Source organism: Hemitrygon akajei, chromosome 5 (genome assembly GCF_048418815.1).
Source record: "Hemitrygon akajei chromosome 5, sHemAka1.3, whole genome shotgun sequence".
NCBI lineage: Eukaryota > Metazoa > Chordata > Chondrichthyes > Myliobatiformes > Dasyatidae > Hemitrygon > Hemitrygon akajei.
This window is the reverse complement of record NC_133128.1, coordinates 149,430,923-149,446,576: the sequence shown is the minus strand read 5'-3', so window position 1 is coordinate 149,446,576 and position 15,654 is coordinate 149,430,923. Positions and strand designations below refer to the sequence as shown.

The following is a 15,654-nucleotide window of genomic DNA, read 5'->3' as shown; positions in this document are numbered from 1 at the left end:
GACAGAGAAGTGGCAGGGGGATGGGAACAAGTGCAGAGAGACAGAGGGGTGTAAATTGAGGGTAGAAGCAAAAAGTAGTAAGGTGAAAAGTAAAAGTGGCAGGCAGACAAATCCAGGGCAAAAAGCAAAAAGAGCCACTTTTCAACATAATTGTATAAGGGCTAAGAGTGTTGTAAAAACAAGCCTGAAGGCTTTGTGTGTCAATGCGAGGAGCATTTGTAACAAGGTGGATGAATTGAATGTGCAGATAGTTATTAATGAATATGATATAGTTGGGATCACAGAGACATGGCTCTAGGGTGACCAAGGATGGGAGCTCAACATCCAGGGATATTCAATATTCAGGAGGGATAGACAGGAAAGAAAAGGAGGTGGGGTAGCATTGCTGGTTAGAGAGGAGATTAACGCAATAGAAAGGAAGGACATCAGCCTGGAGGATGTGGAATCGATATGGGTAGAGCTGCATAACACTAAGGGGCAGAAAACACTGGTGGGAGTTGTGTACAGGCCACCTAATAGTAGTAGTGAGGTTGGGGATGGCATTAAACAGGAAACTAGAAATGCGTGCAATAAAGGAACAGTAGTTATAATGGGTGACTTCAATCTACATATAGATTGGGTGAACCAAATTGGTAAGGGTGCTGAGGAAGAGGATTTCTTGGAATGTATGCGGGATGGTTTTCTGAACCAACATGTCAAGGAACCAACTAGAGAGCAGGCCATTCTAGATTGGGTATTGAGCAATGAGGAAGGATTAGTTCGCAATTTTGTCGTGCAAGGCCCCTTGGGTAAGAGTGACCATAATATGCTGGAATTTTTCATTAAGATGGAGAGTGACATAGTTAATTCATAAACAAAGGTTCTGAACTTAAAGAAAGGTAACTTTGAAGGTATGAGACGTGAATTAAGATAGACTGGCAAATGATACTTCAAGGGTTGACGGTAGATATGCAATGGCAAGCATTTAAAGATCGCATGGATGAACTACAACAATTGTTCACCCCAGTTTGGCAAAAGAATAAACCAGGGAAGGTAGTGCACCCATGGCTGACAAGGGAAATCAAGGATAGTATCAAGTCCAAAGAAGAAACATATCAATTAGCAAAAAAAAGCGGCACACCTGAGGACTGGGAGAAATTCAGAGACCAGCAAAGGAGGACAAAGTGATTAATTAGGAAAGGGAAAAAAGATTATGAGAGAAAGCTGGCAGGGAAATAAAAACTGACTGTAAAAGCTTTTATAGATATGTGAAAAGGAAAAGATTGGTCAAGACAAATGTAGGTCCTTCACAGTCAGAAACAGGTGAATTGATCATAGGGAACAAAGACATGGCAGACCAATTGAATAACTACTTTGGTTCTGTTTTCACTAAGGAGGACATAAATAATCTTCCGGAAATAGTAAGGGACTGAGGGTCTAGTGAGATGGAGGAACTGAGGGAAATACATGTTAGTAAGGAAGTGGTGTTAGGTAAATTGAAGGGATTAAAGGCAGATAAATCCCCAGGGCCAGATGGTCTGCATCCCAGAGTGCTTAAGAAAGTAGCCCAAGAAATAGTGGATGCATTAGTGATAATTTTTCAAAACACTTTAGATTCTGGATTAGTTCCTGAGGATTGGAGGGTGGCTAATGTAACCCTACTTTTTAAAAAAAGAGGGAGAGAGAAACCGGGGAATTATAGACTGGTTAGCCTGACATCGGTGGTGGGGAAAATGCTAGAGTCGGTTATCAATGATGTGATAACAGCACATTTGGAAAGATGTGAAATCATCGGACAAAGTCAGCATGGATTTGTGAAAGGAAAATCATGTCTGACGAATCTTATAGAATTTTTTGAAGATGTAACTAGTAGAGTGGATTGGGGAGAGCCAGTGGATGTGGGATATTTAGATTTTAAAAAGGCTTTTGACAAGGTCCCACACAGGAGATTAGTGTGCAAACTTAAAGCACACGGTATTGGGGGTATGTGGATAGAGAATTGGTTGGCAGACAGGAAGCAAAGAGTGGGAGTAAACGGGACCTTTTCAGAATGGCAGGCAGTGAGTAGTGGGATACCACAAGGCTCAGTGCTGGGACCCCAGTTGTTTACAATATATATTAATAATTTAGACGAGGGAATTAAATGCAGCATCTCCAAGTTTGCAGATGACACGAAGCTGGGCGGTGGTGTTAGCTGTGAGGAGGATGCTAAGAGGATGCAGGGTGACTTGGATAGGTTAGGTGAGTGGGCAAATTCATGGCAGATGCAATTTAATGTGGATAAATGTGAGGTTATCCACTTTGGTTGCAAGAACAGGAAAACAGATTATTATCTGAACGGTGGCTGATTAGGAAAAGGGGAGATGCAATGAGACCTGGGTGTCATTGTACACCAGTCATTGAAGGTGGGCATGCAGGTACAGCAGGTGGTGAAAAAGGCAAATGGTATGTTGGCATTCATAGCAAAAGGATTTGAGTACAGGAGCAAGGAGGTTCTACTGCAGTTGTACAAGGCCTTGGTGAGACCGCACCTAGAGTATTGTGTGCAGTTTTGGTCCCCTAATCTGAGGAAAGACATTCTTGCCATAGAGGGAGTACAGAGAAGGTTCACTAGATTGATTCCTGGGATGGCAGGACTTTCATATGAAGAAAGACTGGATCAACTAGACTTATACTCACTGGAATTTAGAAGATTGAGGGGGGATCTTATTGAAATGTATAAAATTCTGAAGGGATTGGACAGGCTAGATGCAGGAAGATTGCTTCCGATGTTGGGGAAGTCCAGAGTGAGGGGTCACAGTTTAAGGATAAAGGGGAAGCCTTTTAGGACCGAGATGAGGAAAAACTTCTTCACACAGAGAGTGGTGAATCTGTGGAATTCTCTGCCACAGGAAACAGTTGAGGCTGGTTCATTGGCTATATTTAAGAGGAAGTTAGATATGGCCCTTGTGGCTAAAGGGATCAGGGGGTATGGAGAGAAAGCAAGTACAGAGTTCTGAGTTGGATGATCAGCCATGATCATACTGAATGGCAGTGCAGGCTCGAAGGGCTGAATGGCCTACTCCTGCACCTATTTTCTATGTTTCTAGAACTACCCAGCTATACAAACTGGGGTCTATCTGTCAGGAAGGCAGTAATCCAGGAGGTAGTGGATTTGTCTGCACCCATCCTTTGCAACTTTGCTCAGTAGAAGTGCTTGGATTGTATTGAAGACACCAGAGAAATGAAACACTATGAATCTCACAATGCCACCAGAATCATCCAGGTGGGATTGATCTCTCTGCAAAAGGCAGACAATGGCATCATCCACTCCCACACGAGGTTGGTAGGCAAAGTGTAGAAGGTCCAATGAAGATCTCACTTGTAGTCTAAGGTAAGTCAGGACCTCCATCAGATGAGATGTGAAGGAACTTGGTCTGTAGTCATTAAGTCCAGATGGAGTCGCCTTCTTGGGTACAAGAAATGAACAGGAAGTCTTCGATAAGCCTCCAATAAGTTGTTCGTTTATAAAATAGCCATTGATGAGTGTGTCCCCACAAAATCATTCAGCGTCTTCTCCAGACAGGAGTCCTGGATGAACCATGAGATCTGCTATCTGTTGAGGACCAGATCAGAGGCATTCATGTCTGGTAGCCAAGAGGTCCAGGTACAATCTCCAAAAAGCCATCTTACAAGCGAAGTGGCAATTCTGGAATAAACTTGCTCTTCAGCTTTGGCAGGGCTTGAATGCTATCACTTGTAACAAAGTGAAATCAAGTGGCAGAGATGACAACAAGAATTCACTTCCAGGTGAGTTCAATGTCTTCTATGCTCACTTGGTCCATCAAAACATGGAGGAACCATCACAAACTCCCACAACTCCCGATGACCCTGTGATATTAGTTTCTGAGGCCGAAATGAGAGCATCAGTCAGGAGGGTGTACCCATGGAAATCATCATCCTCCGATGGAATTCCTGGCTGAGTACCTAAGACCTGTGCAGATCAACTGGCTGGAGAATTCACTGAGATCTTTAACCTCTCGCTTCAGCAGTCTGAGCTACCAACCTGCGTCAAGCAGGCTTCAGTTATACTGATGCCGAAGAAGAACGTGCTAACCTGCCCCAATGACTATCACCCAGTCACACTTAATCAGATTTACAGGAAGATATTGTTTCCTGCTTGGCATGGCTGCATGCCACACTTCCACATTGGCCTGAGGTCAACTGCAGGGTCCTCAGCCGTGGACCACCACCCATTGATGTTTCACTCCCTTAACACTGGTACTCCCCTGGTGGCAGAGCAGTGACAGGGAGATCTCTTTGCCACCCTTTGCAGCTTCCAATGGGGTTAATCAGTCCCCCAATTTCTGTCCTTCCCCTTCAGACACAGCCAAAACTTGCCCTTTTCTGCCTCTTCGGCCAACTCCCTGGTGGTTCTCCTGAGCCTCGTTCCAGTCACTGCCATGTCACAGATTGACTTTGTCGTCGATGCACTGACAAAGCCTGACATACTACCTCCTTACACTCAGCTGCCACGTCAGAGTACATCAACCTCTTCCTCCCATGGGGTGGTTAACTCAGTGAGGAGGACGGCCTTGGCAGCCATAGACCACAGTACAATGTCTGGCCGGAAACAGGTTTTGCTTATTTCTGAGGGCAGCTGTAGCTGTCTGCTGAGATCTGCCCTCATGTTCCACTCCTTGCCTGTAGAGAGGAGTCCTGAAGGAGCACTAAGGCGGATGCATTCAGTACTCCTACCAGCCTTAATAAATGGGATGAGTTGTCGTCCCACTGGGTCTTCCACAATAATGAAGTGTTTTGAGAGGCTGATGATTAAACTCAGCAAGGATCAGGACCCACTGCAATTTGCGTATCACCGCAATAGGTCTACAGCAGATACAATCTCAATGGCTCTTCACAATGCCTTAGATTACCTGGACAATACAAACACCTACGTTAGGATGCTGTTCGTTGACTACAGCTCAGCATTTAACAGCATTATTCCCACAGCCCCATTCGATAAGCTACAGTACCTGGGCCTCTGTATCTCCCTCTGCAATTGGATCCAAAACTTCCTAACTAGAAGATCACAAGCTCTGCGGATTAGTAATAACACCTCCTCCTTGCTGACAATCAAAACTGAAACACCTCAGGTATGTGCTTAGCCCATTGCTCTTCTCCCTCTATACCTTTGACTGTGTGGCTAGGTATAGCTCAAATGCCATCTATAAGTTTGCTAATGACAAAGCCAACATTGGCAGAAGCTCAGGTGGAGATGAGAGGGCGTACAGGAGTGAGATATACCAGCTAGTTGAGTGGTGTCGCAGCAACAACCTTGTACTCAACACCAGTAAGATAAAAGAGCTAATTGTGGACTTCAGGAATGGTACAATGAGGGAAAACAAACCAATCCTCATAGAGTGATGAGGAGTGGAGAAAGTGAGCAATTTCAAGTTCCTGGGTGTCAAGATCTCTGAGGATCTAACCTGTTCCCAACATATCGAAGCAACTATAAAGAAGGCAAGCTGTATTTCATTAGGAGTTTGAAAAGATTTCATTGTTAACAGTTCTATCTTAAGGTGTATAGTGAACCCATCAACCTGAATTGCTGCATCCAGTATAGAAGGCATTAACCGGGATTCTGTGAAGTCGAGGATGCGTGCTATCCTAACGTCCCTCTGATGCAGCACCCTAGCTCTGAGATCATCAAACTTAATTACCAGATATTGGTGGTGTTTAGTAATGTGGCTCTCTGAAGATCTTATTGCTGTGTAGGCTAATTCAATGCTATTATGTACTGACTTTGGGATGACTCAGTTGTAGATATTACTGTTGGAACAATGGATAATCTGCTCATGTTCCATAGTCTTCCGAATTTCTCTTTCAATTCTGCATATTTCTGGTGTTTTTCACTTACTGATGTCCATTAAATAGGTTGTTCTTGCTTGTAAAATAACTTGTAGGATTTTGACTCTAAAACTGAAGCAGGCTTCTATTTATAGTAAGGTATGTTGTCTTTTATGAGTTTGTATTTTAAAGCAAGATTTTGGTGAATGATGCTTGCCATTTGTCTGTGCCTGTGGAAGTAATTAAATTGAGTTAAATTGCTGCAGGATCCTATAATGTGCTGGATTGCTTCCGGTTTCCCTTGGCATTTTCTGCATTTATCATCTTAAATTTATTGGTCATTTATTATGCATTTTTGATCATCTCTAGTGCGTTAATGACCTGGTTCTGTATTGCCACGTGGAACCCCTCACAGGAAAGAAACGCAGATGGTAGTTTGCCTCCCAGGTGCCAGGGTCCAGGATGTTTTTGAATGCGTCCACAATATCTTGAAGTGGGAAGGAGCACAGCCAGAGGTCATGGTACATATTGGTACCAATGACATAGGTAGGAAAAGGGAGGAGGTCCTGAAAAACAGGGAGTTAGGAAGGAAGTTGAGAAGCAGGACCTCAAAGGTAGTAATCTCGGGATTACTGCCTGTGCCGCGTGACAGTGAGTATAGGAATGGAATAAGGTGGAGAATAAATGCGTGGCTGAGGGATTGGAGTGGGGGCAGGGATTCAGATTTCTGGATCATTGGGACCTCTTTTGGAGCGGGTGTGACCTGTACAAAAGGACGGGTTGCACTTGAATCCCAGGGGGACCAATATCCTGGCGGAAGGTTTGCTAAGGCTATTGGGGAGAGTTTAAACTAGAATTGCTGGGGGGGGGGGGGGGGGGAGGTGGGAACCGAACTGAAGTGATGGAGGAAAGGGAGGTTGGCTCACAAATAGAGAAAGCCTGGAGACAGTGTGAAAGGGAGGATAGGCAGGTGATAGAGAAGGGACGAGCTCAGACTGGTGGTTTCAGATATGTCTTTTTTAACATGAGGAGTATTATGAACAAAGTGGATGAGCTTAGAGTGTAGATTAGCACTTGGAGCTACAATGTTGTGGCCATTACAGAGACTGAGATGGTACAGGAGCAGGAATGGCTACTACAAGTGCCAGGTTTTAGATGTTTCAGAAAGGGCAGGGAGGGAGGCAAAAGAGGTTGGGGCGTGGCACTGTTGATCAGAGATAGTGTCATGGCTGCAGAAAAGGAAGTCATGGAGGGGTTGTCTAAGGAGTTTCTGTGGGTAGAAGTTAGGAATAGGAAGGTGTTATAACTCTACTGGGTGTTTTTTATAGACCACCCAATAGTAACTGGGACATCAAGGAGGCAGATAGGGAGAGAGATTCTGTAAAAGTGTAATAATAACAGGGTTGTTGTGATGGGAGATTTTAATTTCCCAAATCTTGATTGGCATCTCCCTAGAGTGAGGGGTTTAGGTGGGGTGGAATTTGTTAGGTGTATTCAGGAAGGTTTCATGACACAATATGTAGATAAGCCTACAAGAGGAGAGGCTGTACTTGATCTGGTATTGGGAAATGAACCTGGTCAGGTGTCAGATCTCTCAGTGGGAGAGCATTTTGGAGATAGTGATCACAATTCTATCTCCTTTACCACAGCATTGGAGAGGGATAGGAACAGACAAGTTAGGGAAACATTTAATTGGACTAAGGGGAAAGATGAGGCTATCAGGCAGGAACTTGGAAGCATAGATTGGAAACAGATGTTCTCAGGGAAATGTACGGAAGAAATGTGGCAGATGTTCAGGGGATATTTCCATGGGGTTCTGCATAGGTGCATTCCAATGAGACAGGGAGAGGATGGCAGGGTACAGGAACCATGGTGTACAGAGGCTGTTGAAAATCTAGTCAAGAAGAAAAGAAGAGCTTACGAAAGGTTCAAAAAACTAGGTAATGATAAAGATCTAGAAGATTATAAGGCTAGCAGGAGGGAGCTTAAGAATTAAATTAGGATAGCCAGAAGGGGCCATGAGAAGGCCTTGGCAGACAGGACTAAGGAAAACCCCAAGACATTCTTTAGGAGGTACTTTGCTTCAGTAAGCAAGTCGTGCCTTATGAGCTTAGAAAGATAGAGGGCTATGGGTAAGCCTAGGTAGTTCTAGAGTAAGGACATGTTCAGCACAGCTTTGTGGGCCACAGGGCCTGTACTGTGCTGTAGGTTTTCTATGTTTCCATGTTTCTATGATTCTGGGAAGAGGTCTGCAACTCTGAGCCAGATGTTACATGTCTCCTTCTCAACATCTATTCCTCCCAGATCATGAGGATGTTTTCCATGACAGGTCATGCTTATCCATTGGTTAACATTTTCTTCCGCAGAATTAAAGAATTTGTTATTAGTTTCTTCATTTATCTGGGCTGTGCTTTCATTTAAGTTTCGTAGTTTGTACTTCTTATCAGAATTGCATATGGTTGCATGGAGCGCTGCATCCTGCTTCTGTTGATGAACTGAATTGACTTGACTTTATTTCTTACATCTTTCACATACATGAGGTGTAAAAATTATGTCTCCGTGTAAATGTGCGATGTGCAATTTATAGTAATTTGTAATAATACAAATACAGTAATTCTATATCAATTTCAACTCAACTTCCACCCACACAGAACCATAGATATGTTTAATCTATCCAGCAGATTTCAGACATGTCTTCCTGCTGTTTACACTGGTCTCAACTTTGGTAGAATTCATCATGTTTTGTAAAAGTGCTGCTTTCTTTGCTGTTTAACTCCATGTCTTAATTTATGTTGCTCATACTTTTTGTAAAGTGATTTCGCAAAACCATCGGAATCATGGAAATCATAAAGATAGATATTTGTACTCATTAAATTCACTGGAAATAAATTCAGAAATGGAGCTCAATGCCTCACAATGAACAAAATAACACAAGAGGCAAAGAACAACTTTCTATTAATTTTATATTTTTCCGCCTCCTATGAATCATCATGAAGTTATCTGTTAGCTGGAACCAACTGTGGTAAAACAATTTAATGTGATCCTTAGATTATGATTACTGTTTGACTGTGAATTTCCAGTGGAATCAGAGTAAATGAATCAAATGAGTTGATTGTCAAAGGTATTTTATTGCCTCCATAAATATTTTAACAAGATAAAATCAGATTTTTCAAGAGCAACTTTTAGAAGTCCCTCATGCACCTGAAGGACCCAATCATTGAGTTGTAGCCACCCCAGTCACTGTATCTCCTGTATTCCCCGGGTCTCAGGAAGTACTGTCGGCCTCTGTAGTTGGGTTGTTCATAGAAGATCCAGTAGCCATCCATCACCTGACAGGAGTGGATGTCACGGTAACGGAAACGATCGTAGACAGAGGGACAGTCGTCCATGAATTCCATCATCTGCCCTCCAAAGTCAGGCCTCTCGTAAATCCTCATCCTGTAGTTTCCACCTCGGTACTGGAATAGGAAAAATACATTTTTAGTAATGATATTTTGCAGATCATTCAGTCATTGTACATGACATCTAAACACTAATTCATCAGCAGGATATTGACTTCAGTGGGAATTAAAGTCTGTGCAAATTGATCATTTAACTAGCTATTTGTCTCAACAGTGCTCCCAACTGGCATTGATGCTGGAAGGAAAACACAGAAGAATATATGAGAAACTCTGCATTTCGAACATAGAACATGGAAAAGTAGTGTACAGGAATAGGCCCTTTGGCCTACAATGTTGTACTGAACCAATTAAATTGGTAAATTTAAATTTAGTTGATCATTTAAATTAGAAGGACAACTTAACTAATCCCTTCTGTCCATATCCTCCCATTTCCCTCACATTCGTGCAACTAACTAAACATCTCTTAAAAGTCCCTGATGTACCTGCCTCTTATTCCAGGCACCCACCACTGTGAAAAACTTGCCCCTCGCATCTCCTTTGAACTTACACCCTCTCACATTAAATGTATGTCCTCTGGTATGAGATATTTTAAACTTGGGAAAAAAAGATACTGTCTGTCTACTACATCTATGCCTCTTATAATCTTACAAACTTCTATCAGATCTCCCCTCAAACTCTGCTGCTCCAGGGAAAAGTAATTCAAGTTTGTCCAGTCTCTCATTACAGCACATGCTCTGTAATCCAGACAACATCCTGAAAAGCTTCCTGCAGCTTGCAGCCTGCACCCTGCACCCTCTCCAAACTCACAACATCATTCCTATAATGGTGTGACCAAATCTGCATGCAATATTCCAGATGGGTAGAAAAAAACGTGAAGATGTTGGTCAAGGTGCCAGCTATCCCATCCCTTGCCTCTGTCAATAACCAGAGATATTTTCCACCAGGCCCTGGGGACTTATCCACCTTAATGCTCCTTAAGAAACTCAGACCACCTCCTCCTTCACCTCGAAATGCTCTTGCCTATTAACACACTCGAGCATGTTTGATGTCCATTAGGCACTTGTTGGGTAATTTCTCCATTTTCAGAGCCAAACTGCAAAGGATCAAATTCCCTAAAAAAAATTGTAACTTACATATGGGTAACTGCGACATGACCTGATTGTGTCATTGAATCCCATCCAGCGCTGGTAGTCAGGATACTCTCCCCTTCTCAAGGCATACTGGTATCCCATGTAGTTGGGTTTCTCATACAACACCCACCAGTCACTCTCAACACGGATGGAGTTACAGCGGCTGAAGTAAGGGGAGAGGTCGGCACAGTCGGAGCTGCACTCATAGTGCCGACCCTGGAAGTTCCTGTCCTCGTAGAAGATGATCTGTGGGAAGAAACATATCTGTGTTAATAGTTGCTCAGGTGTTCATGGAGAATTCTCATTTAGTTCATTTACTGAGTAGTCCTTGCCTTTCCCATTTTGAACACAGTGAGTCTGGTAACCAACTGAATGTTTCACTGCCGAACACAAGTTGGTATTTATATGCAGGGTAGAAAGGCCTCACTAGGCAGTTTCCTGTTGTTCTGCTGACACAACATTAAACATCAGCAAAATGCAGCAAAATCCTTTTTTTCATTTATTTTAGAAAAACAACAGAAAGACATTTGTTGCATCGTGGATTCTTTCAGTTGTGCTTTCTTATCATTTCAATTGTTGTTTCAACCAAACAGTTCAGGAACATTCATAGCTGCGTATCACCCAGGTCCATTCACAATGGTCAAGGTAGTGTTTTCATTCTCTTTCCCAAACTGCCTACATTGAGGACATGACCAACTAAACTGAAATATTTCTTTTGAAAATCCATCAACAAAGCTTTTGCTCCACAGCACTGATCAGCCACCTCTATTCTTTCATCAATAAATTCATCCAGATGAGAAAAACGTGATTTATCTTCAATAATCTCTTCTGCCTCTCGCTTCATAACCCATTTGATACTCTAAGTGAGAGTTAATATTGCCTTTCACAATGGTTCCTTGTAGTTTTCCCACCTCCAGCATTCATTATGTTTGCTCCACTTCTCTTGTTGAACACATTGAACGGTCAAAGCCCTCCACTCTCCTGTCATTAAAGAACTGTACACATACACTCAGCATTTCAATTACCTCCACATTCTGGATTTCCTCTCCATCCTTGTGATATCCCATTAATTCATTTTTCTGATGTGAGTAAGGCCAATAAATCAATGATTATCTCTGATAATTTGTTGGTTCATAAAAACAGTTGTCGACGCATGTGTACCTGTGTCAGTGTCTGTAAGCACTGAAATGTTCCCTGCCTCTGGTCACTTGTTCCAAATACCCACCACACTCTGTGAAAAACATGCTCCTCAGGTCCCGTCTTTCCCCTCTCATCCTAAACCTATGTCCTCTAATGTTAGACTCCTATACCCTGTGTAAAATACTCTCACCCTCCACTTTTTCCATCTTCTCATGATTTTAAAAACCTCTCTAATGTCAACCATCAGATTCCTTCACGCTGGACAAATCTTTCTGTTTAATGAGGTTACGTCTGAGATTATTATTTCAGGCAGCTGATGAGATGACCCAGTCTTTAGCTATGACTTTTTTGGGTCATTGGCTTGCCAGTTTCAGTTCTCAACAGCGCAGTAATAAATAATTACTGCTTTATCTTGCAGCCATGGCAACTAGTCCAAGGACTCTAGTGGTGGAAAGATTTTGACATCAACCTGGTAGTGTGATTTAGTGCATAATTTGTTTCAATGAGATCATCCTTCACTCTACTCCAAAGAACACAGAAATGTGACTTAAATCTGGAAAGGTCCTTCTGTCCTAACATTAGTATCCCTCAACAAGCCATGAGGAAAACTTCCCAAGCTAATGGTAATTACTGCTCTAATACCTGTTACATCCACTTTTAGAAGCAAATCCCTGCACAGCGCTCTGCTTTAATTTAATTCCAGATTAACTGAAAACCACCAAAAATATATGGATTTGAGGAGCTTCAACTTTACCTCAGATTGTGCTTCTATGTTGAACTACGATACACTTTCCATATACCTTTCATAATATTATAGTATCAAGAAGTTATTGCTAAACCATCAGAACCTGACCCTGTCCTCTTAGACAATAAAATATAGGAGCAGAATTATGCCTTTTGGCCCATAGAGTGTGCTTCACCATTTTATTATGGCTGATCCAATTTTCTCCTTAAGCCTAATCTCCTGCCTTCTCCCCGTATTCCTTCATTCCCTGACCAATCAACCTCTGCCTTAAATATGCATAAAGTCTTGGCCTCCACAGCTGCTTATAGCAAAGAATTCCACAGATTCTCCACTCTGGCTAAAGAAATTTCTCCTCATCACCGTTCTAAAAGGACACCCCTTTATACTAAGCTAGTATCCACTAGCCTTTAACTCTCCTACCATAGGAAACATCTCCGCATCCACTCAGTCAAGGCCTTTCACCAATCAATAGGCTTTAATGAGGTCACCCCTCATTTTTCTGAATTCCAGTAAATACTGGCCCAGAGCCATCAAACGCTCTTCATATAACAAACTGTTCAATCCTGGAATAACGTTTGTGAACCACTTTGAACCCTCTCCAGCTTCAGCACATCCTTTCTAAAATAAGGGGCCCAAAACTACTCACTATACTCCAAGTGAAGCCTCACCAGTGCCTTATAAATTTTCAAAATTACATCCTTGTTTTTATATTCTTGTCCTCTGAAATACATGCTAACATCACATTTGATTTCCCTCACCACAGACTAAACCTGCAAATTAACTTTTAGGGGATAAGAACATAGGAACATAAGAAATAGGAGCAGGAGTAGGTCTTCTGGCCCATCGAGCCTGCTCCGCCTTTCAATAAGATCGTGGCTGATCTGGCCATGGACTCCTCTCCATCTATTTGCCTTTTCCCCAGAACCGTAATTCCCCTACTATACAAAAATGTATCCAACCTTGTCTGAAATATATTTACTGAGGTAGCCTCCACTGCTTCATTGGGCAGAAAATTCCACAGATTCACCAGTCTCTAGGAAAAGCAGTTCCTCCTCATCTCTGTCCTAAATCTACTCCCCCAAACCTTGAGGCTATGTCCCCTAGTTTTTGTCTCACCTACCAGTGGAAATAACTTTCCTGCCTCTACCCTACTGATCCCTTTCATAATTTTAAATGTTTGTGTAAGATCTCTCATTCTTCTGAATTTCAGTGAGTACAGACCCAAGCAATTCAATCTCTCCTCATAGTCTAACCCCTTTATCTCTAGAAGCAACCTGGTGAACCTTCTCTACAGTGCCTCCAAAGCCAGTACTGTATATCCTTTCTCAAGTAAGAAGACCAGAACTGCATGCAGTACACCAGGTGTGGCTTCACCAGTACCCTGTACAATTGCAGCATAACCTCCCTGCTCTTAAATTCAATCGCTCTAGTAATGAGGGCCATGATTTCATTTGCCTTCTTGATAGCCTGCTGCACCTGCAAACCAGTCTTCTGTGATTCATTCACAAGCACTCCCAAGTCCCTCTGCACAGCAGCATGCTGCAGATTTTTTTACCATCTAAATAATAATCTGCTCTTCCATTTTCCTTTCAATGTGGACGACCTCATGTTTACCAACATTGTATTCCATCTGCCAGACCCTTGTCCACTCACTTAGCCTACCTATAATCTCTCCGCAGACTCTCCATATATTCTGCACAATTTGCTTTTCCACTCAATTTAGTATCATCAGCAAACTACACTACACTCGGTCCCCTCTTCCAGATTGTTAATGTACGTTGTGAACAGTGGCAGGCCCAACACCAACCCCTGTGGGCCATTGCTCACCACTAATTGCAAACCAGAGTAACACCCATGTATCCCAACTCTCTGCTTTCTGTTAGCAGAAATCCTCTATCCATGCTAACACATCACCCCCAACTCTATGCATCGTTATCTTATGGATAAATGTTTTATGCAACACCTTATCCAACACGTTCTGGACAAGGACTCCCAAGTACCTTTGTGCCTTAGTTTGCGGTATTTGCTCTCCATTCAGAAAATAGTCGACCCTTTCAACTCTTCTACCAATCAATTCCAAACACTGTATTCCATCTGCCACTTATTTGCCCATTTTCCTAATCAGTCTGTCCTTCTGTAGTCTCTCTACATATTCAAAACTACCTGCACATACACCTGTCTTCATGTTGTCTGAAAACAAAGCCATTAATTCCATCATCCAAATTATTGACATATAACGTAAAAAGAATTGGTCCCAACACAGACGCCTGTAGAAAACCACTTAGTCACCAACTGCCAACCAGAAAAGGCTCCCTTGATTCCCCCTCTTTGTCTCCTACCTATCAGCCACAGCTTTATCCATGCTAGAATCATTTCTGCAATACCATGGGCTCATAGCTTGTTGAGCATCCTCAAGTGTGGCACTTGTCAAAGCTCTTCTGAAAATACATGTACACAACATCTACTGGTCCTCCTTGTCTATCCTGTATGTTATTTCTTCAAAGAACTTCAACAGATTTGTCAGGCAAGATTTTCCTTGAGGAAACCATGCTGACTACGGCCTATTTTATCATGTGCTTCCATGTACCCTAGACCTCATCCTTAATAATCAACTCCAACACCTTCCCAACCACTGAGGTCAGACTAACTACCATACAGTTTCCTTTCTTCTGCTTCTCTCCCACCTTAAAAAGTGGAGTGACATTTGCAATTTTCCAGCCTTTCAGAAACATTCCAGAATCCAGTGATTCTTGAAAGATCATTACTAAACCCTCCATATTCTCTTGAGCCACCTCTTTCAGAACACTGGTGTTTACACCATCTGGTCGAGGTGACTTATCTACCTTCAGACCTTTTACTTTCCCAAGAACCATCTCTCTGGTAATGGTAACTTCATATGTAACATGCCCCCTGACACATTGGGACATTCTCCATTCTGCTAGTGTCTTCCACAGCGAAGACTGATGCAAAATTCTTATTCAGTTCATCATTCAGTCAGCATTTGCAACAGTAGAAATGTCCATTAGCACGTTTTAATGATCACTTTTAAACTTTGTTGTACTAATGGTTGGGTAGCAGACATTTCCACATGGGACATATAGGATTGGGAGGTGGTAGAGAACCACAAGAGGCTGATGGTGTCCTCTAGAAGGTGACATTGATCTCCACAAAGATCTCCAGCATCTGTATCTTGCCTTTTTCTTGTTGGTACTATCAAGCAGGAGGTACAGAAGTCTGAAATTCTACACCAACAGGTTCAGGAACAACGACTTTCCTACAACTATCAGGTTGTTGAACTGACCTACACAACCCCTACCCTATCTCAGTAATGGAACTTTGGGGGTCACTTATTGTACAAGCAAGCATTTGTCATTGATTGCAAAATATTTTGCTTTGGCACAGTCTTGTTATTCAGTGTAGTATGGTATAATTT

General features: G+C 42.5%; 2 protein-coding genes across 2 annotated transcripts in view; both read right to left on the bottom strand.

The window, feature by feature from the left end:
• Positions 1-15,654, bottom strand: part of LOC140728313 (gamma-crystallin S-1-like) — a 120,190-nt gene that overhangs the window by 83,827 nt on the left and 20,709 nt on the right. The window lies entirely within an intron of this gene.
• Positions 8,914-10,692, bottom strand: LOC140728311 (gamma-crystallin S-1-like). The gene is made up of 3 exons (XM_073046850.1): positions 10,669-10,692; positions 10,340-10,582; positions 8,914-9,263 (listed from the first exon to the last, which is right to left on the bottom strand). The coding sequence occupies exons 1-3, from the start codon at positions 10,675-10,677 to the stop codon at positions 8,988-8,990; spliced, it is 528 nt and encodes a 175-aa protein (XP_072902951.1). The 5' UTR covers positions 10,678-10,692; the 3' UTR covers positions 8,914-8,987.